The sequence below is a fragment of the Nomia melanderi genome, chromosome 8 (genome assembly GCF_051020985.1).
Source record: "Nomia melanderi isolate GNS246 chromosome 8, iyNomMela1, whole genome shotgun sequence".
In the NCBI taxonomy this organism is placed as follows: domain Eukaryota; kingdom Metazoa; phylum Arthropoda; class Insecta; order Hymenoptera; family Halictidae; genus Nomia; species Nomia melanderi.
The window spans coordinates 17,217,850-17,242,271 of NC_135006.1; the positions used below are offsets into that span (position 1 = coordinate 17,217,850).

A 24,422-nucleotide genomic window follows, 5' to 3' on the forward strand; every position below is an offset into this window, starting at 1 on the left:
GGGTTCGGTCTTTCGGAGACCAGAGCGTTCGAGTGATGCGTTGACTGGTTCGGTATCGCGTGGTTACTCTCAACCTTGCGCGCTTCTGTTCAATCCGGTCGATGAATACTTGAATCCCGCGGAAATAATTGTCCGATCAAGGGCGCCTGGTACAGACTGTCGCTTCACCGGAAAAAAAGCAAACAGACGCCGGAGATTTGCTTAATCGTCGATGTTAACGGCAACTTTCGATCGCGCTCAAAGAACGATTTATCTTGTTACGCGAGGAGAAAATAACTGGCGTCGAAAAGTGAACTAATCGGTGGCGTTGCGACACATTTCAAACCCGAGTGGCGATACGGACGACAAGTCGTGTCGATACGTTCGCAAGTAAATGAGCGACTGTCAGAGAATCAGCTGGCAACGATGAGCGATACCTCCCAGCGGCCTGCCGTCAACTTTTAGGCGACCGCTAACAATAACGGTGTGCCTTGTACCTTTTTACGTAGGTTGCTTCCTTACCTTGGAATTCAATCGGTTTGAGTAACATATATTAATGTATGGATGCGGTGTGCAGTGGACGACAGTCGCGTTTAAATAAAATTGACGCATTCGACTTGAACTTGGGACTGAGGAGTAAAGACATGCTTTTATTAAAATGAAGTCAACCTTCCGTTCCGTGAATTTGTCAAACATCAGAACTATTTAAAGACCGCTGGCTCTAAAGAGAAAAAGTGTTACTCATGCCTTTCACGGGAAGTGAATACGTATCGGGCAAACTTATGGTACAAGCATGTCCGACACGTGTTCGTGAATGAGCACAACGTATTATACCCATGAGTATCACAGTTTTATTCATAAAAGAATATCGATATTAAATGATGCAAACTGATTACTTAGCATCATACGTGTACACGATGTATTAAACATACTACACCGGTGAATTAAGGACCTTAGATTGTATCGAACTCTGTGTTGGTAGTGGGAATCGTAGACTTGTCCCTGTTGTCTTCTATTTTTATAAGAGTTTGAAATATATCATCTATTAATACGTATAAGTATCTGTACTCGTAATAGCCAGATTCGTTCTGCAATTAATTTCAATGTAAAAGACAAGTTTATAAGCAACATACATGTAATATTCATGGTTACTTACTTCTTGCACTTCTAAGGACACTGTACCGCGTCTTCGTATACCTTGGACATAGAATTGCATTCTCATGTGTTTCACTCCATCTTTCGTGAAGGTTATATGACTGTAAAAGTTACCCATTTAAGCTACGCGCAATTAGAATATCATGGAAATCTTACCTCAAATGAGAACGGCGTCCACGTCGGGACTCTTCACCATAGGCTTTTATAGGTTCTCCAAGAGCATCCCTCACTTTACTATTTTTTTTACAATCTTCTAATGCTTTACTATAAACATTATTTGCACTTTTACTGGAAAATAGTTCACTAAATATTGCATAAAACATTACACCTGTAATTCCTAGACCCCCAAGTATTACAGTTAAATATGCAAAAGATTTTGTGTTCTCTTTAACTGAAAAAGAATTAACATTTAAACAGATACAAATTTTTTAATAATTCGTACAATGAATGAACATATGAAATTTACCTACTTCCGCAAGTCCAACTTGTACTCTATTCTCTTGTTCGGTGACATTAGCTTTTGTTAATTCCTTTTTTGTGCAAAATGATACACTTTGTGGAACATTGCATATTGGGTCATAATGAGAAAAGATACGTACTCTTGATAGACCAGAAATAGGTATTAATCTTCTACATGAAATATAATTTATCACTCTTATAGAAGCCATTTCCTAGAATGTTGTTAAAATTCTGCATACCTTCTGTCAATGTTCTTTATAAGATAAACTTAAAGTAACAAGCTAATATATTATTAATTACTCTGAAAACTATTTTTGATTTATACTTCACACCAAAATGTAGTTACAATCATACTTTTAATGTCATCAAGTTCATCGTACTATGAATAACACTAATAAGATCCTAACCTATATGTAATTTATCGTACACCAACGTTAACTTTCATACAAATGGTATCAACTTACAATTGAGAACTACTTCGCTCGAAGAATGTTATAGTGTTTACAGGTAAAAAGTGGTAATAAAGTTTCAGAGAAGATTAATTAAAATGTTGTTACTGTAATCCTTGATCATGTTTGGTTAGTTTATGATTTGCATATGATGCACGTTGAGATTAGGTTATGATACTATAAGACAAAACACAACATAACCTATCAAATTTATAAACAGTGTTATTTTAACTGAAGCAATTGCTTCCAACGTATCCGCAAAGAGAAACTTGAATTTTCTGATTAAAGATTAAGTAAATAAAATTAAACTTCCTAATGAAGACTGCACCACATCAAAGATTGGTAATGGTAGGCGATCGTGATGGGTAAGCATAGTAATTAGTAAATTTCAGTATTTCGTTATGATTTTAATTTTTCAGATATTACTTTGATAAACTGTAACTTAGCATCTCTAGGACATTACCTTTTTAACGTTACATTAAGTTTTAAAAATCATACAATAAAATAATCTGCTGCATAAAAATTGTAACTTCCTATATTATTATTATTATTATTATTTGTTTTAGGCTGAAAGAATTATTACGACGCCGACTGGTTGAATGCGGCTGGAGAGATCAAGTAAAATTAATTTGCAAGGAATTAATAAAAGAACACGGTCATGATATTACTTATGATAAGCTACTTTCCGTTGTTACTACCAGAGCAAGAACACTTGTTCCGGATTCTGTAAAAAAGGAACTTTTACAGAAAATAAAAAATCAACTTATTGCTCAAGAAGAAAAATTAAAAATGTAATGAACTGAGGTGTTATTTATAAGTTTTTACATTTGAAGAAAAACATCTATGACCGACAATTGTATTTGAATCCAGTATACCATTTCCATATACATTGTACAATGATGTGTGATATTATATATAATGTTAATTCATAATTCTATGGTAAAATTATAAATAAATTATATGTACTATATACATTCGCAGAAATGTTATTTAATTAATCATGGATATACTTTCTATTGAAATGTAATATAGATGAATGAATGACCTTGAGATATTTAATATTTTTAGTTGTATGGAACGGGAAGGATAATTGAAAATGAACAAAATAATTATTAATATTAAAACCGAAAATATTAACGTTAAAAAGTTATCTAAGTTTTAGATTCGTGATTTACCGTCAGATGGAGACACAACTTCAACCGAGTATAGTTCAATAACAGCATTTTCTACTCCAAGTGTGAAGAGCCGCATAGTGAAACTTTGTATCAATATTTAACTTGTAATCTTACAAGAATTACCTTATTACTTTGTAATCTGTAAAAAATGTTGATTAAAGTCAAGGTAAGAGCATCTACCGGCGAAACTAGAGCTATGACTGTTATAGTTACACTCGAATGTACATTCTAACCTTGTTTCAGACTCTCACAGGAAAAGAGGCAAGTAATTGGAAAATGTTGATATTATAAGCGTTCCATTGATTACCCATTATGTGTGTGTCATTATGTTTTGTCAATGTATACCACAAAAACTAGTAACAAAATCTTCCTCTCCAATGAGATTACATTGTCATCGAAGACTTTGTGCTCAACATATTATTAACAACTTATATATTTGAGTTCATTCACTATGCTACAGTTATCTTCTTACATACATTACGTATTATTATATCATTATGTTATATAAATAGTTTATTAAAAGATAAAAAAAAACCTACAAGTCTCATAGTTATCACGAATGTTGTTCTCATAGATTGAAATAGATATAGAACCTACAGATAAAGTAGAAAGGATCAAGGAAAGGGTGGAAGAGAAGGAAGGTATACCACCGCAACAGCAACGATTAATATTCTCTGGAAAGCAAATGTAGGTATATTTGCAAGTAGAAATATTTATACAGTTGTACAAGAGAATTTATTCTCTATAGAGAGAATTAGTATTTAATGCTTTATTTGAAATCTTGAGTAATATGAAATTCCTTAAAGCAAGGCGTTACACATAGTCCTACATTACAATAAGCGCAATAATATCGAGATTCCTTTCGCAGTCCTTTAGTCGCGCAAACCTTACATCTTCTCGTAGCATTCATCTTCTTTGGAGTCGATGGAACGTACTCTGGAAAGTGACTTTCCGTAGTCCTTACTGAATCTGACTCGCATAGTTGTTTCGGTCTCCTCGTTCCTGTTCCATCAATCACGATGTTTCAACGTTATTTATTCCAGTTTATTTTAATCAAATGCATCTTATAATTACAACGAACTTATAATTGCATTAATCGTGCCACATACTTGTGTTTTTCATATTTTGTTTTTGTTTTTGTTTTTTCTTTTTCTTTTCATTTGGGGGGGAGCAATCTTTTGATTTGAAACGTGTCTTTAGATCTAAGAAAACATTTCAGAAGGGATAAAGTGAGTAACAGGATGTTCTGTTGTTTTCTAGGAGCGATGAGAAAACGGCGCAAGATTATAAAGTTCAAGGTGGATCGGTATTGCATTTGGTACTCGCATTAAGGGGAGGCTTATAATAAACGACATTCCTCAGTTTGAAACGTGGATGTGAACATTAAGAAAAATGTACAAGATCAGCCACGAAAATATTCAGATATTTTCCAACGTTACATGCACCCTGGTGCTTTGCAAGGACTCACGATCATCTTTGTTTCTCAATGTGATTGACGAACGGTTACATCTAGAATTGAAATAAATATTTAATAAAATAATTCATCCATAGAGCCCCTAAGTGTCTCAGTTCCGATGAAACGGTAAATCGGCGGAATCGTTCGCGCTCTACCAGTTTCCTATCGACGCCGTGTCAAATCTTGGAAGCGTTTTGGTACAGAAGCGAGACCCGATCCGAATCGAAAACAATTCGCCGCGACCGAATGGAAGATCATTAACGTAATTATACAGGTGTTATCATTCTCAGTTCCTATGATATTTGCTGTTATGAGTGGCCAAGCTCCACTTTGTTTTGAAAAATCGCTGGCAGACATTGCAGTACGCGGTGGAAGTTCGCGATTCCTCGTGTTTCGATGTAATGTGCCGTAGAAGGGCGTGCTGCGTTGTAAACGTAATACCGCATTTATCGCAGAATGATCCTGGCGAATGCAAACTCCATGCCGGCGTCCTTGCGTGCGACTCTACAAATTTTATTTCTTCTTATAACTAACACTATATAACGATCAAACACATTGTCGCGTTAAATGAACGAGAAACAAAAAAAGAGGAAAAAACGAAGGAAAAAAATCAAAAACAGATAGCCGCGAATCGGGACACCGTTGTCACGTTCTTCGGTGATCATTCTATGATCGTTCCCATTAACGATCGTTCACGATCGATTAGCCATTAGTGCGTCAACTACCATTCATCTTCTATTAATGCAAGATTGTACTTGAACGAGGAAGGAAAACATTAAAGTATTGAAAGTAAACGATGTTAGTGTATCTAATCCTCTAAACGCAGAACGAAAAAACGAGCCAATACACTTTCTGTCGGTCGACCAACGAGAGAGCCACGACTTCGACGCTCGTCGGATGGAATTGATTAATTGCCGGTACGAAGTAACGAGGACTTTAACGAGCTGGAATTCTTGGACGCTTTCGATCCAGCTTCCTAGCATCGATCAAGGACCCCTTCGATCGTTCCTTAATCGTTGCGGAACAGTTTCCAAGAATCTCAGCGCTGGTTCCGATAAAAGACTAATTTCCTTGAAGACACATTCACGCGACGCGTAAGCGGAACACCCGTTAGACACCACCAAAAATCACGTTCAAGCACCCGTTCGCCGCACACACGCATACAGAACAGAATCTTTTTTTTCTCGTTTTTTTTCTTTACCCGTTTCTCATTCCTCTACGTTTCCGTGAAAAACATCAAGACTGAAGCATCCATTGTAAATCGATTTATTTACATTGCTGTAATAACATTTCAAAGCATAGTTTTATACCGCTGTCCGTTTGTTTTTGTTTTATTTTCTTTTTTCTTTTTTTTTGTTCTTTAATTCACTTACAAGCTCACAATGAAATATACGTACACGTAAACAGGATTTCTGAGAACGAAACGAAAAGTTTGCGACTATCGACAGCGTGTTCAACGATTGATAAATATCTACAGTTGATTTACGTTATCTTGCGCTCGTTTAGACGTGCGGTGCGTTTCTTTTTCCTCGTATACGCGCGTTGGCGCTCGTGAAATGAAAATATCATGTATGTATATATTATATATTATTTACCCGTGTCGTGCTTCTTCCGCGAAACTTCGCCGGAGACAATCTGTTTGTTGCAAACTAATCGTTTCTCGTAAATGCACTGAATCTCTTGGACACGATAGATGAAGTGTCGGTTCGATTGGTACGACGACGCGTTGCCTTTATCGCGCGGGACATGATACAAACTCGCACCGTCGTTCTACATACCTTATCAGCTAAGTCTTAACCGCTAAGAGAAAAACGTCTCGCACCTATCAAGTACATGTTCCGCTTGACATTCGATTCAACGCGATGAATCCGACCGAGTGATTGCTTGGAAAGTACGTCCGCCCCTTTTTCTTCGTGACACCGATCGTCAAGGTAACAGTGCACAGGGACAAGGGAAGACACGCCCACTGGCGGGGCTCCGACCGGTAGCTACGGCAACGGTAACGCCCAATTCCAACGCGTCCTTGTTATTGGTCGAGTCGTGCAACAAAGGACGCAAGCGTAACGGAATGCGATGAAGTGGGACGTGATATTGATGTCGGATTTTTATTTCGGAGGCTTTTCATGTTTATCGAATCTCGGGAACATGGAGGTTTGGCTACTACGTTCGATGAAAGGATCGGTAGGCGGAGCATACGGTTGACTCTCCCCGCCCCTGTGCACTTTTAGCTTGGTGGTCGCCAGTACGGAGAAAAACGACGAACCGTACCTCCCTTTGCTTCCCCCCTCTCTTTCTCTCTTGTTCTCGTGCTCTCTCTTAATCGTACGTTCGCTTGTTCGATCATTCACCCGCTTTCTCAGCTTGTTCTCTCTCCTCGTCGAAGCTTCGTGCGATTCTTAACAGCGAAACGGCTACACGTTAAACCTACGTAATGCTACGACTATGTGCCTTTAATTTAACGGAAACGCATTGTCTCGTTAGAAAATGGGGTGAGAAAAGGGGAATCTCCGCGCGATTACGATCCGTCCGTTCGTCCGAACGGCGCGCCTAGGTGCCACGGATCGTGTGCACAATCGTCCAGCGAGATCGGCGAAAAGAGTTACACATACACACAACGAATCGCGTCGGCCGAAACGAACAAACCCCCTCCGATCCGCGAACGTCGCGCTGATCAGGGGGAGGGGAGGAGAATAAAAAATCGAACTTTTCCAGAAGCTTTCTCACTGCAGAAGTCCGCGTTTCCGTTCTTCGTTGATCATCAATTACACGTTAATCAAACATCACTTATTTATTGCGTATAATATTAGAATAGCGTACACATAGGACTTACAGATACAAGGTATTCGCGAGCAACGTTGATCATCAACGATCGTAACGAATCGCTACGAAGCGGGTACGCAAAACGGCCGGCCGATACGCGAAAGTTCGATTTTTCTCGATGGATCGCCGTCGCAAACGACCGTGAAAGAGAGCTCGTGAACTCCCGAGGGCGAATCTCGTCGATCCGCGGTCCTTTCCGGTTCACGTAAGTAAGTACGAACCGTCCGTTGCACGAGAGTTGGCGTAGGGCCGAGATAGGGGCAAGAGTGGTCGCGCTCGTTACGTGCTTTGTTTATAGTTCCGATCGTTTATGTGTAATCGTATCGACGAATAGTAAATTGGTAATTGAAAATGAGACGAGAGAAGATGAAAGCGAACCAATGACGCGCAAGTTCAGATTACCGGCAACTCTCGTGCAACGGACGGTACAGTTTGGGAGACGACTTGATGTCTAGCGGAACGGGGGCGGAAGGTGTCCTTCTAGTTCACAGTTTTATAGTTGTCGTCGAATGGTAGTGAATTAGGTATCGAAGATACAAGAGGTTAAGGAACGGAACCAATGGAAAATTGAGCGAGACGGAATGGAAACTCATCAATCAGCCGAATTCCTGAGTCTAGCCATCAAGTGGTCTCCTAGCACTTGGTGGAATTCGCAAAGTAGCAAGATTCGCTGGTCTTTCTCGATATGACGGCACTCGTCGATGACAACGGCTGATCGGGGGAAACGAAACAACGGTCCAATACGAACGGAGAGAAAGGAACGGCCTCGATCGGAAGGCCTCGGGGAAATACGTTTCCGGTGGAGAGCGACGAACGGCTGCCGAACGGGCCCGAAGCTCCCACCGGAGATCGGTCGATCGAAAAATTGTATTCTCGTCGTATGTGTGCATGTATGTATGTATGTATATATATATTATCTGTCGGTGAACAAAAGGCGTGTGTATCATTTTCACGTTCGATCCTGTGCACAGAGACAATGTTTACACGAAGCCACCGGCGAAAGGGGTAAAGGAATTGAAAAATCTCGGTTCTATTATAGTCTCTCATACGCGTTCAACTGTGGTAAACATCTGGAAAGTTAATATCGTAAACCTGTAAAACTAGTCAAGTGTAAGGCACTGTCTATGCGCTCCCTTGAAGCAGCTAAGATCCATCCCGATCGCAAACGAAAAGTGTCGAGGATGCGAACAACGGACGTGTAAACAGAGTCGGTGTAACATTCGAATTCTTGTAACATTGTAAACTTTCTCTATTGATATGGACGATGATCTCGCGACTGGCGAGTCTTTAACACGCTATTTTATTTGTCGGCTGAGCTGTCGTGCGCGCCAGCGACGCGGTCTCGCGACTGCTTCGGAATAACGGAGAAACGAAGTTCTTCTGTTTCTCGAAAGGACCAGAGAACATTACAACTGTCGCTTCGTTCACGCGGAAAATTAGAATCGTTCACGTGGTATTGTTTACTTTTTTACTTTTCTGAAACGTTACTATCTTTCCAGTTAACGCGTCGATCACCGGAGCTAAATTGCTCGGCACAGTGAAATTATTTAGTTACATGTATAACTAAAGAGTAACCAAAGAGCCACGATATCGAATTATTAGAAATTCATTCTAACGTCACCTGCCTTCGTCGCGAAAGTATAAATAATGTTATACGAAACGCTCGAAATTCTCGTGGCGGTCAGTTAAGCTACACGAAACGAATCTGTGAACCTTAGATCAGCTTCTTTCCAACGTTTCTTCCAAACGTTCTGAATTAATCAAACGAATCCACGTGAAACTGGTACTCCGCGCGAATACAGTGAGGCGCGTGCATCTCCATTTCTCCGAAACAACCGCGTTCCCCCGCGAATCGCTCGCGCGCGCTTGGTATAACTCGGCGGTCTCGCGTCGCTGGCAACGATCGCGCTCCGTCGAACCGCCGCGATCGTTCCCGCAAACGCGATCGGTTGAAACTGTCGTCGGCGCGGGTTCGGATACGACAAGAGCAATTAGACGATTTTCCAACGACAACCTAAAGCGCTGTACAGTAATGACTAGAATCCGTACAAAGTCGAAAAGCCGCGCCGATGCGATGATCGAGCGCGCGTTCCTTCGTTCGAGACTCCCGACTTCCGTCCGCGACGAACGGGGGCCGCTGGAACGTTCTCGCGAAGCCGATTTACCCGTGTGACCGTGGTAGAGTCGCAGAATTAGAATAAAATCGGGCGTCGCCTCTCGCAAAACGGTAAACCGGAAAAGGGGGGAACGTGTCGCGGAGCGTAACGCTAATAAATTAAGTCTCGTGTCGGTGTCTTCGAAGACACACACCGAGGACACCCGTCGAACTAAAGCTAATTTCGTAGCGACGACGCATAATTCGAAGAAAGGGCTAACGAAAACGTATGTCGTGGATGGTTTAATACTGTGTCCACCACTCCGCTGCATCGGTGACGCTCGCGGCTCGTCCGACGACGTGCTCGGTAACGGTGCGGGAAAAGGGGATGATTCGCCGAACGCGAAACGATCTGGCGCAGGTGACGCTCCCGCGCTCGAACGGGGACGAGAAACGGAAAAAGAAACACCGAGGACAGAAGGGGGAATCGCTGAGTGTCGACGAGCGAGTACCACGAGACTCGGCGCGGAAATGGGGGTGGGGGTGGTGGGGGCGAAATGAAAATGTAACAGAAAAAACCAGGGCGGAGGCGAGAAGCAATGTTCCTCGGCGCATCAACATTAAAATCTACGAGTCCAATTCGTTTTTCGAGCTGCGCTGCTTCTCGATCGTTTTTTGCAATTGCATGTTATGTTTCAGACGCATGTGACGCCGCAGGTCGGTTCTACGACTGAGAGTGGTGTGACATAGGATGCAGGTTGTCTGGTTGCGATGCACTTCGAGGTGCTGGGTCAGCGAAGCAAGGTGCTTGTAAACGCTTCCGCAGAGTCTGCACGAAAAACGCCCTGGACCCTGCATCACCACTTGACCAGTTGTATCGCCAACATGCTTCCGATTGCGTCCCACCCCCCCTGCAACACATTAACAGCCACGTCACCCGCCGGTTCCTCATTTTCCTTCATTTCTAATCAATTACAGTGAATCAAGTCAGACAATTTGGGGTGGACAGTAACACTTAACACAGACTGGACCGCCGTTGCTCCATTCGCAACGAACGGTCCACGCTAACGGCCAACGGTATCGATGAACGGACGATCGTCGGATCAGATGTCGGGTTTACTCGAACGCGTGCTTCTCTGTCGAGGCATTTCTCTGTTATGGATGTTTACGTTGGAGTAGTTAGACGTTTTGGTATTACTGGAGGGAATTGTTTGCAGTGTCTCTTATCCGCTAACTGGCTTTCGGAAGGTACTTCGAAAGGAGACGTTTAAGATGATACGAAATTATTGGAAGGAACGTGTAAATGGAACTCGAAGTGCCAAGGGTTGATTATTGTAGAGTTTACTGTACTGTTCTTGGAAAAATTTATGTTCGTTTAAGATGCTGGATATTAGGGTTGTAGAAATAAAGTTGTCTAATGCACGTCAAATTGGCAATCAAGTCTTCTTCGTAAAGCTAGCGTTAGAAACGATCGTATCTCGTGTGTCGCTCGAGAAAGGAGCATAACCTCTGAACTCGGTTCACTCTCGTTATTACAGTTATCTTTGACAATTAGTTCGCAGTTGGCGATCAGATCAGATCCGAATCGATTTTAGCAACTGTGGATGCTTCCACGGAATTCCTTTTTGTTGCAACGACAACGATCGTGACCGGTTATGGCTTGACTCTACCGTACCGTTGGCCGTTAGAGTGAATCAGGGCTTACCGCCATCTTGTCGCGCCGCCATCGATCCTCGGCCGACCAGCGACCAGCTTTTCGCGAATCCGGATCCCAACCGATCTCGGTCGAAAGGTGGCTGGTTAACAGACCGACGATTCAGATCCAAGTTTCGCGAACGCTGGACGCGATCGACCGACGATTCGCACTGGAACAGCGTTAGCGTTTCAACCCTTTGCGCACGAAGATTCTAGTACGCGAAACCTTCGGCGATGAAGATAAATTATGCGTCGAATGAGTAAGTAACAGAAGAAACGAAAATTATGGATTAATCTCTTGCTATTCGAGTAACTGAGTTATTCGTATTCAACGTAAGTATCGGAATTTTCGAATAGGAAAATACGATCTCGCGAAAATGTAGACATCCGTTCGTAAAGGGTTGATAAGTTCTCCGAATTTCTAGTTGTATCGTGACGCGCTCGTCGACCGTGCTTAGCAGAGGTGTGCGAGAACCCAGGTATGTTCGACGTTCTCGAAAATAAATTGGATCATCCCATAAATAAATGTTACTCTTACAAATTGAGATTGAAGAAACGTCTTTTATTCCAAGATATATTCTCTTTCGTTGTCTGTACACGATGAATCAATTTTTTTAAAATAACGAGAAACAAACTGAAATAATACTGGTAAGTTTCTTAATTATTGGCAACTAAAGAAGTATAACAATACTACGATAATAAAACCAATGCAGTTCATGGGAGCGAAAAAATCGAAATTCGAAACCACGGCTGAACGAAGCAAGTTTCGAAACGGGTTCTCTGAATTTTCGGGATTATCGAATATTGTCGGGAATCCCGTACACTTTTGGGAACACAGTACATCCTAGGGAACCCGAGATTCGAGAACCCGTCGTAATCACGAAGAAATTTCTGAATATTCTCGGGTTCTCGTAGACTTCCAGTGCTCAGGCGACGCGTCGCACAGTGGGAACATCCCATCGTTTATACATCAAACCCAAAGAACTTTCGATAGAATTAAGATAGAGCAATGAATTTTCCTATAAATTAAAGCTGAAACATTGTAGAACAAGGAAAAAATCCGCAAGAAGAATAACAAATAACTGTCCACCTCGAGCAGATCGATCAAAGTCAATATTTCTTAAAGAAATTTCGCTCCTCCCAGTACAATCCTTCGATAACATTTCAATGCAGCGTTTCAAAATCTATAAAACTTCACTTACCAATTCTCTACCGCAGTGAATCAAATGAACAGTTCATAATAATCAAACAAAATAACCTAAGACGAATTCTAAAGAATTTTTACCCTAAAGAAGCCCTAATGGCATCGATTTCTTTTCAAGAAACATCAGCTTCAGTCGATGTTCCCAAGGATCAAACTCAATCGTCACGCTTTCTGCGTACATTTCCATAATCCTACAACGTTCAGCTTCGATTTAAAGAAAAATTCGTCGCTCTATCTTAATCCTATCAAAGGTGCTTCGACGTGAACGCAGAAACGAGCGAACGATCCCATCGCGCGGCGTCCCGATTGCCAGTAGTGTGCCAACATCGAACAGAAAACAGAGAGACGTGGCAGTGAGAAGCGTGAAGATTTTCAAGCGTAATTCGGTTAACACGGACGCAACGGGAATCGTATCGGGCAGGAAACCCGATTCTACACGGTGTCTCGACAGAAATGTTACTGCCCGTTAATCGATCCGGGGATAATGTTTTGCGTGAACAACGGGGCCGACACTTGTTCGCGTTGTTGGATCGCGCGGAGTTCGCAGACATCGATCACGAGAAGCGTCCTCGGGTTCACCGAGTCCGCCAATTTCGCTGTCGGTCTCGACGTTTTTTGACCTCGCAAGAACTCGGTCGACTCGCATACTTACTTCACCGACAATTTTGCTCTGATAGTGTGCGCTATCAACGACTCTCACAGCGTAACCAGTCAGAAAATTTTGACAAGATACCTGAACTTCGTACCCCCGTCGACTCTTTATTCAAGAAAAATGGACTCGGTTCAATTCACATGTTTAAACTTTATTCACACATAAATTTTTTTTTTTTTGTTTCACTTACATCGTTAACTCGCATAAGCCAAACATAGGATTACGTTAATGATATATTATAGTTTTTATTTGTGTGTATGTATGTATATGTATATATATATAATATATATGCTAATATATATAATATATATATATATATATATATTTGCTGTGTGTAATTTTTCATATATATATATATTTATAAACTTTCATATATATATACATATATATATAGAAGTTTCTTAATTTTATAAATAATCAATGAAAGAAATATCAATTCGTCTAAAGTAATAATTGGCAATCTTGTACTTATTTGTATTATGGCTTCTGAGGAATGTGCACATTCGTTCCCATTAAATTAAACTCTATATACGTCTACCATACCACGTGTAGAAGTGAAACGTGTGTACGCGTCTGTCTCTACGGTATTTCTCTCGTTCCTCACAGAACACAGCTTATATCGTAGAACGTAGGGTGACATAAATAAAGAAGGGAAATGAAAAGAGAAACAGAAAAAAAAAGAGAAGCGGTTAGAACCAACGTATACAAAGGAATACGTATCGTGTATATCTATATATATGTATATACAGATATACATATAGATATATATATATATATATATATGTATGTATGTATAATCGCGCTAAACATTGATCCGTGCTACTAATGAAGTGTCTGCTAATTTCGAATGAAACACGTCGAAATTACATAATAAAATGTATACACGTGCAAATTGTGCGACGCAAAGTATTTTGAGACAAGCACGAAAACATATCGCATGCGATCGCAATTATGGACGCAGGCAACTATCGATCCTTGCTCGGAAGGTGTTTTCTTTTGCTGCTTCGTCAAAATTCGTTTAACGAATCCGTCGGTGGTCGCGGCGATTGCTGCGCCGTTACGTTCCCTCGAAATCCTACGAATTAACGCGGCAATTATCGAAGAACAACGACGCTCGGCGGCTGACCCGTTCGCATCCGGCCTCTAATTGCACGATCTGTCCCGTATCATCGATCATAAGCGATCCCTTGGATACTTCGTTTTATTCATTTCTTTCGTGAATCGAATCGGAATAAAAATTCAGTCCACTTTCGTCGCATAGCGAATTGTGTTTCTCATTTCTCGTTCCTTGTTCGCGAAAGGAAAATTTAATGTTGCAACTACGTCGCAGGGAACTTGGCACTTTCTCCGAGTGGTCAGATTCGAGGCACGCCCACGTCGACTGTCTCCGCCCCCATGACGTCACGAGTGCCAGGTTCCCAGCAACTGACTGATCTGATTTCTTCTTTTAAAATTATTGAAAAGACAACAGATGATTCTTGATGATCATAGAAGTTACTTCTTATAACATGTAAATTGAATGATAAGTTAATGGGAATCTGAATGTATGCACTTTTAGAGTTTCCGTAGAGAAATTAGTAAAAGGCAGTTGACCTACTCGGTAGATTTGCTATTAGTGATGTTTCAGAAGACGATCCGATTCACCCGGGTTTGCTCTACATATTCATTACGCCTCTTTGCTACTATCTAGTTATAGAAATTCGAAACGCAAAGTACACGTTAACACTAGAATTACCAGACGAGTTCAAATGGCCCGTTTCAAGGTTCTTAATTTCCGATTATCAAACTCGCGAGGATATTTTTGCGACGAAATCGAATGTAACATATTTATATTTGACTTAAGTATACGTTAAATAGGTTCGTTCGAAATAAACTCTTGTATTCGTACAGGTGCAACGATAAGACACGCTTCGAATCGTAAGAAATGTACTCCGTTAAGTTTTCTAATAGATTCTATGTAGAAGTCACTCGTGATTCACGGTGGTTCTAGTGTTAATCGAACACGAAACACGTAGTACGAATCGCGGATTGCTCCGTTCGCGGACGCGAACGGATCGACGGTCGCCTCTCGTCGCGTTGTTCCCATTTCGCGCGTAAACTAGCTTCGATTTGTACTTGGTCGCGTCGCAATCGAGTCTCGCGTTATAATTCTACACCGGGGGTGGGCCAATCGACACCACGGAATCACGCGGACACTCGAAAACCCTTCCAGCTTCGAGAATCCGAAGCTCTGCGGTTTCTTTGGCATTCGAAACCCTCGAAATTCACGGGAAGAACGACTAAAATCAACGAATAAAAGATCAGTCACAGAATAAATATTACTACCCTTAAACGAAAAAAGAAAAAAAAAATATATATATATATATATATATATAATTGTTAATGTACTACTAGATTTCTCTTCGTATTCCAGTGTAGCCAACAAAGATTCGCTCGAAAATATCGATTTCAATCGCGACAACGCGACGACCGCCTCTGCGCTCGAACAAAACCGGCGCGTCGAGTTTCGAGGGTTCCGAGTTTCGAACGCTTGCAAGAATTCGAATTCCGAGAATTTCGAAATTTCAGGCTCGACACGGTCCTCAGGCATCCGTGGCTTTGGCGTGTCGCGGGGATTCCCTCGGGAGAAACGAAAACTTCGAATTAAGAGATCACATCTATAGCCTCTTCGTAATTGCACAATAGGAGAACTAAATCGACGAACTTGAACCAGGACATCAGGTCACCGTCCCTGCTCGCCGGGGGCAAGGTTAAAGGTCGCTCGGGTATTAAAATTACACTCTAACGGCGCGAGGGGCGAATCCTAGGAAGATTCCAACTAAAAGGAGAACGAAAAGAGGCAGGGTCTTGGAAACGAGAAGAGCAACAAAAATTAACGAGGGCAAGATAACGTAAAATAAAGGTAAATAATAAATCGAAGGCGTTAACATTCGCATCTACGACGCGATAAACGTATAAACGAAAAATAAAATTCTATGTATATACATATACATATATATATGTGTGTGTTTGTAGAAGGGTATATGTATATATTTTTTATATATATATATATACGTAAAAAGGGTGGTCAAGATCAGGGTGAAATATACGGAAAACTCCGCGGAGGTTAACCGAGCTTAAAATTAAAATACACATGAGTATGTTTAATATCAAGACTGCGCGTAGAATGGCCGATCATCGAACGAGCGACTCGTTCGGCGATCGCTGGCCGGAAGGGAACGGTCCGGCCGTGGATCCGCGGCGCGCAGATTCACACGCGCTCACCCTTAAAAACAAGAAAAAAAACGACCGACTCTAGAAAATGGCACGATCTTTGGTACTGGAGTGTACGTTCGATAAAAAGGAAAATACTCCACCGGCGTGTCGCGAGAGGTTCTCCCGAACGGCCGGAGAGACTAAGCTCGACGCTGCGGCGAACGAACGGCGCGCGATTCTCGGCGATTCCATCCGGAGAGAACAGAGAAGATCGGCGAATCGAAGACAAACGAGGTCGCCGCGGTCGGACCCGGAACAAGAAACCGTGACGTCTCGAAGGGTCCGGCGTGGAATCGGCCGAGAATCGACAAAAGGAATCTCGAAGCCCCGGAAAACGAACGGTTCTACTCTGTTCAGTCTCACCCGTTGATCCAGCGGTGCTCGCGACGGTTCTCGCGAAGAAAGATGCACATTCCTCCTTAACACTATTAAGTACCGAACTCATTTGACTAGATAAAATAATTTGCCGTTTCTTTGTTTCCCGTCCGTACACGTCTTTGGTTACAAAATCGTTTTAGGAGTCTTCTACATCGTCTTCCTCCTCCTCAATCTTCTTCTTCTTCTCCTTTTTCTTCTTCTTCTTCTTCTTCATCGTCTTCCTCACTTTCTCTTCGTCTCCTCTTCGTCTTTCTCTTTTCTTTCTTACATAATGCATATACACATATACATAACGGTAGGTGCAAAGCGCGCGCGCACGCGCACGCGTATGCACGAATGACTAGGGCGTACATTGTAAGACAGGCTTCTTTTATATAGGTGTCCCGTCGACGACTAGAGTGGAATAGATTGCGCGCGATTGGAACGGCTGGGAAGGTGATCGGCGGAAAAGCGGTGCTTGCACGGTGACCCCCCCGGGTCACGGGGTAGAAGAGCTCGTTCTCGCGGCCGGTCGCCTCGGATCGACCGAGGCGCGGATCGTTGCGTTACGCTGCGGTCTGCTCGCTCTACGCGGGGACACGCTGACCGGTCAACTATCGAGGCGACGAGGAATTCGCCTCGGCTCGGCTCGGTCTACGAGTGATACTAGAATCTAGAGTCGTTCTGCCCGGGACGACAGAGGAAACGAGACGACGGTCGCGCCGGAAACGCGCAGGGCGAGTCCAGGAATATCGGAGTGCGATGCGACGTGCGAGAGAAGCTTGGGGATCTTCGCGAAACGTTCTCAAAGTTCGCGGTATACTTCAGTTGGTTCGGTTGAACTGTTCGTTCTCGAACGTCGTTGGTCTCTATCGTTTCGCAGGAACTGTGAACGTATGTTTATCAAAATTCACTGAATTTTCGTATTCATTTGTTTGGGAACTTGTTAGATCGAGTTTTTAGTGATTACGAGAGAAGGAAATGTTTCGACTTGTCTGGTAGTTGGGGGAAGCTTTTGGAACTTTCGGTTCATATTGAATTTCTTGGCTTTCAGTTGGATGCATCCTGCTTTCACGTGGTAGCTCTCGAGTTGTATCTTAAGGAAGCTCTTCGAGAGCGATCATCGAACTGAAAAGTGACTAAACGGAATATTAACGGAACTCCAGTTGTCAGAGATAATAGAGGACACTCGGATTTCGGGTAAGGTTGCCGGAGTCCCGCGAATCCGCAAGCTTTCTACTCGCACTGCACCCATTTCTCTCGCAAGGTAGATGTTCGTTAGTACAATAAGCTCCCGTATAACGCGTCAATACGTAACCCGTTGATACGTAACACGCTGCATGAAATCACGTGACACGCGAAGATCCTGGTACAACCGAATATAAATCAAACATTCGGGAACATCAAGCTTGTTCTCGACGTTCCATTAAAATAGACACTGAAACGCCTAAACCTAAGTTGCACAAGAATCATTAGGGTGTACCAGAGCTGCGATAGACTCGAACCACGACAAAATATCTTTGGTGTTTCTAGCTGATCCCCTAAAAGCTACCCTGAAACCTGCACACGACCATCATCCTCCCCAAACTGACGTACCCCAAAACAAGAACGCCGTGGACGCAACTATTACTACAATCGCTAACACTAAACGCGATCGGCGGTTCGCAGCGGAACATCTGCGACTCCAAGAACAGAAACACTCGGCTCCTTCATCCCCAAGAAGAAGAGACCTTCGTGTCGCTGTTCCCGAAGAGCAAACGCTCGCGCGCATTCCGCCTAGAATCGTATGCACCTCTCGCACAAAAAGTCCTCTCGACACAGCTATCATCGGTCCATCTATCGCAGCTCTAAAGCTACCCTAGCCAGAAAATCCGAAGACATCTGAAACAGCCGAAGTGACTCGTTACACGGGAGTCGACGAGCAGTACCAGAGCAACATCAAACGAGCCGCCCTGCACGGGCGCGCGCGCGATGGACCCGTAGGTAGTCTACGGAGACCATAAGCTAGCCTCCTTAAGGTGACCGTAAGGGTAGTCTCTGGGCAATCCTCTCTGTCACGTCGACGGGTTTACGTGGTCGTAGCTGTGGTAGCAATGGTGGTGGTGGTGGTGGTGGCGGTGTTGGTGGTCAAAGTCGTTGGAGATTGCGTTGGTGGTCCGTCGCCGGCTTACGGGGAAAACTCGCACTAAGGAATAGGACTAGAGGTGATCCGTTCGACGCTGCTCTCCCTGATCCGTATGGTGGTGTAGGTGGTGTTCGAGTCGAGGCCGTCGGTGGGGCTGCCGGCGTTCTGCCTCGCGATCGCCGCGGAGGAGACGGAAATCGGGGTCGGCGGGGCGGGCGTCCCGGCGGACGCGTCGGCGGGTACGCTGGCACCGCCGGTCACGCTGGTCACGACGGGCACGCCGGGCACGACGGTGGCGTTGCTCGTGGTTGCTGCTGCGGCGGCTGCTGCCGCGGCGCTCGCCACCGCGGCCGCGGCTGCGGCGGCCGTCGTCCCGACGCCCAGCCAGCCGTGCCGGTTTCTTAGGTGCCTCTTCATGTGGGTGGTGCGGCTCAGCACTTTATGACACACCGGGCACTGAGTCGTCCCTTTATGCATGTTCATGTGTTTGTACATCGAGTCCCGATTCCAAAACGTTTTACCGCAGAGTTTGCACGAATGCGACGGCTGTTCGATGACCACCGTACGTGAATCTAAATCAGATATAAACGTTCATGTGGTATGTGTCGCCCGTTGCCCGATGGATCGGTAGCCTAACGTCCGTCCGTGCGTCGTCGTCGTCTGTGTGGAGGTACCGTCCGTTGCGGGGAACCTGGCACTCTCGGCTGAGCGGTCGGATTCGAAGGGGCGCGCCTGATTGGCCGAGGCGGTCACGCCCGGCGATCGAGTCGCGCGGCGGAGACCGCGGAGAGCCGTTACCGGGCGCGCGATTGGACTCCTCGGGGCGACTGTCTCCGCCCCTGTCGCGTCGCGAGTGCCAGGTTCCCAGCAACCGACGGTACACGTGACTGTAGCCTCTCGTCGTTCGTGTCTCGTTCGTGTAACCGGTTTTGTTTTACCTACTCTCCCGATCGTGCTCCGTTCTCGGCCGCGCGCACGGTCGGTCTCGTCGAACGATCTCGTCGGACAACCGCGAGGCACGTTCGACCGGCGAACTGTTGCGACAAACGGTCGCGCACCCGTGTCTGTACTTCTGTTTTCTCTTACTCATCCCGTATTGTGTTTCGTTCCGTTGGTTCTCTGTGTATGAAACGTGAACGTTCGGCGACTCGGTTCTTTTCCTCGTTAGCTCGTTCTCCTTACTTCTCCGCGCGCTCCCTGTCTACTATGCACTCGCACTCGCTCACTACTACGTCTCCTTCGATCTATCGAAACGATACTCGGGAGATGAACGGCAAGAAAAGGCAGCACACACGATGAGTTGTACAAAAGGAAGAGCAATCACGGTGTGACGTGAACACGCAATCGGTAAGAAAAAACTGGTTGGAGCGATCATCATGCTACTGTGTACGGATAAGTGGTTGGGTGTTTGGATGGCTGGGTAGTGGTGGTTGTGGTGGTTTGTGTGTGTGTCTGAGTGTGTATGTGTGTTTGTGTGCGGGCGGAGATACAAAGTTCCAACGACAACAAAACAACGTACGCACGCACAACAGAATATCCAATGTTCATGCAGAAGAACGTAATCGTATCAGAGGCCCTAACTCTCGAGAGGTGTGCGCCGATCGGTTGCGGTTAGGTCAATGCAGATTGGAAAAGTATCAAAAGTCACACATCAAGCATTTCGGCGATCGACGTGATCCGCGATCACGGGACGCAAAAAGGGGGGGGGGGAGGGAAGACAGACGCGGTGTTGTCCCGGCGTCGTGTGCAGTGAACCGACAATCATGTACTCCCCCATCAGTCGGGGAACTGATGGGTACCACCATCGCCTGTGCGCGCGGGCGTGGCTTTGCTGTGTGACGCGGGGATGAATGAACGGACTAAGAAACGATCGGCCGGTGATATCCGTGTCTCTCGCGCGCTGCCGATCTCTCGTTTCTCGGCGAAGAAATACAAGCGGTTTTCTACGTTTCGTTTATTTGTCAATGCTCGTCAATACAAAGGAAGAATGTCGGCGATCCTAGCGACAAAAACGCACGCGTAATCGTCGAGTATATTCCCCTCCCTCCTCTCCTCTCCCGGTCTTCTTCCGGCTGATCGGTTCGCTCCCGAAGAGCGAAGGAGGCGGGGGTCCGCGATGAACCTCAGCAGCGTGGCGGACACAGTCGAGATTCCTCGATAGGCGCTTGCGCTCGATGATCGAGCTGCGATCTTCGGGCAACGTCGGTACGGTGTGGCTTCATACCGTAGCGTCGATCGACTGCTCGCTCGATCCCGTTCGAAACTGGATCGCGGGACGGTCCCCGCGATCGGAAGCGACAATCCGAGCTGACGACGGGGTCAACCGTGAGACCTCGGGTTCCTGTTACTTGACGCCGTGCACGTTCAGCATGTGGCAGCGCATCGTGTACTTTCGGGTGAAGACCACTTGGCAGATGGGGCACACGGTGTCGCCCCTGTGTATGCTGCGGTGGTGCGCCAGGGAATCCCCGCGGCTGTAAGCGCGGCCGCACACATCGCACACCCACCGACCGCTCTCGTCGTGCAGCGGCTTCGATCTGCGCCTTGTCCTTTCGTACCCGACGCTCGTCTGTTGGAATTGCTGTTGTTGTTGTTGTTGTTGCTGTTGTTGTTGTTGTTGTTGTTGTTGTTGTTGTTGTTGTTGTTGTTGCTGTTGAGGCTGATGCTGTTGATGGAGCAGCGGCTGCTGGCGATCTTGCCGCTGTTCCTCGCGAGGTTGCTGTCGGTGATTCCCAATAGGCGTGGTATCGTGCTTTGGTTCTGCGCACACAATCCAAAGTGTTCCCATACACACAGACAGCCTCATACTTATGTGATATAGGTTCGTCGTTTAGCGGTTTTTTCGTTCGTTCGTTCGTATTGCTCCGAACGCACGCCTTGGGCACGGCGCCTCGCTTGCGTTGCTCGATGATCGTCTTTCTCGCCGGTCTTTTCGTCCGTTCTACGGCGGAACCGTTGGAATTTTCGGGACCGACGATGTTAGAGACAGATACAGAGGGAGAGAGAGAGAGAGAGAGAGAAAGATATATATGTATAGAGAGAGAAAGAGAGAGAGAGAGGGAGTAAGAGAGAGAAGAGAAACGGAAATGAAACGTTTAAAACCAAGGCCTCGAGAGTGGTCCTCGACGGTCGAACGCTCGCCTCGATGGAGAAAGCTTCCGGATGATCGGGAAGGAGTTCTTTCGGAACGTCTTTCTCGCTGGGTTTCTGGGAATCAGCCGGTCGTTCGCCAAATCGGTTAAGTTCGCGTCAAAGTACAGACATCGGTGAGGGAGATCGTTGGATAAATTATTTAGCATCGATAAACCCGTGCGATCGATGGAAACGACGAAGCACGAGTTTATAAACCTCGGCCGTTTTAGGTTTTGACATTAATTTCGTATTGTTTTGGGCACAGAACAGTTACTAACGTTTCGTGGTGTTAACACGTTGGACGCTGTGGATTAAATCGAATTATACTGTAATTCTGCTGCACTAAATAATGTAACCTAAAGCGGTCGCATCTGCGATAAACGTCTGATAACGGTGACATAATTCTATTTTTGAATTCTTCTATAGAAATTACGTTTCGATTTGAATACTGATTATTGTGAATTGTTATTGCTATTACTATTATTATCAAACATTGCTGAATCAATTTCTACAGCAATCTCGCAAAGATCTGTATCTCAGTAACTCTGAAAAGAGAAATCATTTCTAGCAATGACACCAGATTTACGGACCTTTATTCTACACTTTGTTCTATTGTTCCCGGAGAACTATGTGTTCGTCTCCATAAATCACGAAAATTGTAGCTTCAAACCCAGAGTATCGCAATGCGTATTCGCATCATTGCACGCGTCAGAATCGCCTCAAACTATTACCGAACAATGAGTAAAAAATTCAATGCCCGTCGAATGTTCGTGTTCCGTACATCTAGTGTCGAACAACTCGATGCTCTATTTCTTTCATTCCGCGTATTTCGCACGACGAATTCGTCCAGCGTTCAACGTGTCAACGAAACTCCCTCGAAACGCGGAAAGAGCACACTCGATCGAGCGCTTCGCCGATCGAGATATCTCCAACGATCTCGAGAGCTAACCGATCTCTGGCCTGGCGATCGACGGAACGGTAGCACGCCCGGCGAACCCTACGAGAGCCCAGGGAGCAGAGAGGAGCGGAGACGGAATCGAGACGCGAGAGATTCGAGTCCTGGAATAGCTTGACGCATAAAGTGAAACAAAATGGACACGCACATTTCTTCGGAGAGTTTTATTGAAACTTCCTAACAGTAGTTGAAAAATATCGAGTAATTATTCCTTCGGGACCGTCGCGTCCCATCTAGCGAAATCGTATACAAACATCCTGTAATGATATAAAAAAAAAAAGGAAAAAACCTTGAATCGTATAAATAAGAGACGAGACGAGACGAGACGAGGCGCGTCGCGTCGCGGCGCGCTAACATTAAAAAAAAAGTGGAGGAAGTCGAACGGGCGTACAACAGAGCACTGCGTCTCTCGCATTCGCGTGCGCGCGGGGCGCGTTCCCTTCACGCAATCCCGGGTACAAAGAAGAGGGGGGCTGGTGAACGTTCACCGCGAAATCGTTAAGTACGTACGATCGCCTCGAGGTCGTGTGAAACGAGAAAACGGAGGTTCGTGATCAAAACAGAGAGAGAGAAAGAGAGAGAGAGAGAGAGGGTGGGAGGGAGGGAGAGAAAAAAAGAGATAAAATCACAACGAAAGAAACGAAAGGCAAGACGACGCGCGAAGCCTTATTCGATAAGGTCGCGGGCGGAACGGCCACTTCCGGTTCGCCGAGCCTTCTTCTCTTACTTCCTACGCGCTCTCTGAGGAACTTTACGTGTCGTTCGCGTCATCTTTTTGTCGATGGCACCTTACTTAGTCGAGTCTTCTGGCATCAGTCTCTATTCGACGCGTACAGGAACGATGCTTGGCTTCGAGTCGCATCGAGCGGCGGACGTGTCCGACGAGTATTCTAGTCGGCCGAGCTCGGGTCGGCCTTTAATTTGCGCGGCTAAAAGTAATTAAAAGTACAACAAAAAAAAAAGAAAGAAAAGAGAGAGAGAGAGAGAGTGAGAGAGAGAACAAAACAGTACGAACGAGAAGTCGGAATCGGGAGGAAAGAGAGGGTGTCGCGCGGGCGAGCGACGTCGAGCGAAGGATCGCGCGGTTCACGGGGTCGCGCGACCCGGCCGACCCATCGACGGGCGGAGGCTCCCCCCGCGTCCGGCGTGTCACTTGCGGAAGTTGAGTTTCGCGTCGACACTGAAGGTGCACTTGTGGATCCGCGACAGGTGCGCTTTCATGTCGTAACTTCGACTGAAGATGCGCTGGCAGATCGGACACCTGGTCTGCCCCGTGTGCAAGTCCTTGTGCAGTGTCAACGACATCGGATGCTTGAAACCCTTCCAACAAATTCTACAGCGAAACAATAATTCAGTGTCCGTGGACTGACCGTAGTCATCGTCCGAGACGAGGTCCGCGGTTGCGGGACCGCCGCTACCACCCCCGCCCCCAGCGGTATCTCCTGCTCGTTCTACAAAT

General features: G+C 45.1%; 4 protein-coding genes across 19 annotated transcripts in view; 2 read left to right on the forward strand and 2 right to left on the reverse strand.

The window, feature by feature from the left end:
- Positions 1–82: 82 nt before the first annotated feature.
- LOC116433057 (mitochondrial import inner membrane translocase subunit Tim21) lies at positions 83–2,638 on the reverse strand. Of its 2 annotated transcripts, XR_012999208.1 has the most exons (6): positions 2,506–2,638; positions 1,601–1,805; positions 1,291–1,525; positions 1,136–1,235; positions 502–1,067; positions 83–162 (listed from the first exon to the last, which is right to left on the reverse strand). XR_012999208.1 is itself a non-coding variant. In XM_031990749.2 (5 exons), the coding sequence occupies exons 2-5, from the start codon at positions 1,800–1,802 to the stop codon at positions 933–935; spliced, it is 672 nt and encodes a 223-aa protein (XP_031846609.1). In that variant the 5' UTR covers positions 1,803–1,805; positions 2,058–2,226; the 3' UTR covers positions 607–932. The 2 variants fall into 2 exon arrangements, 1 of the variants encoding a protein (XP_031846609.1); XM_031990749.2 differs by lacking the exons at positions 83–162; positions 2,506–2,638 and adding an exon at positions 2,058–2,226 and having other exon boundaries at positions 607–1,067.
- Positions 2,258–4,757, forward strand: e(y)2 (enhancer of yellow 2). The gene is made up of 4 exons (XM_076370122.1): positions 2,258–2,407; positions 2,609–3,383; positions 3,461–3,478; positions 4,478–4,757. Exons 1-2 carry the CDS (start codon positions 2,358–2,360, stop codon positions 2,835–2,837), a joined length of 279 nt encoding a protein of 92 aa, XP_076226237.1. The 5' UTR covers positions 2,258–2,357; the 3' UTR covers positions 2,838–3,383; positions 3,461–3,478; positions 4,478–4,757.
- On the forward strand, positions 3,252–4,757 carry Nedd8 (Nedd8 ubiquitin like modifier). Its single transcript, XM_031990752.2, has 4 exons — positions 3,252–3,383; positions 3,461–3,478; positions 3,792–3,904; positions 4,478–4,757. The coding sequence occupies exons 1-4, from the start codon at positions 3,366–3,368 to the stop codon at positions 4,560–4,562; spliced, it is 234 nt and encodes a 77-aa protein (XP_031846612.1). The 5' UTR covers positions 3,252–3,365; the 3' UTR covers positions 4,563–4,757.
- LOC116434345 (zinc finger and BTB domain-containing protein 6) overlaps positions 3,888–24,422 on the reverse strand; it is a 30,726-nt gene continuing 10,191 nt past the window's right edge. For 4 of the 15 annotated variants that reach the window (XM_076370107.1, XM_076370106.1, XM_076370109.1 and 1 more), the window contains one exon: positions 10,509–19,448. In XM_076370107.1, the coding sequence (XP_076226222.1) occupies positions 18,937–19,448 (512 nt within the window). In that variant the 3' untranslated portion in view covers positions 10,509–18,936. The other 11 variants (XM_076370118.1, XM_076370116.1, XM_076370121.1 and 8 more) reach the window with 7 other exon arrangements.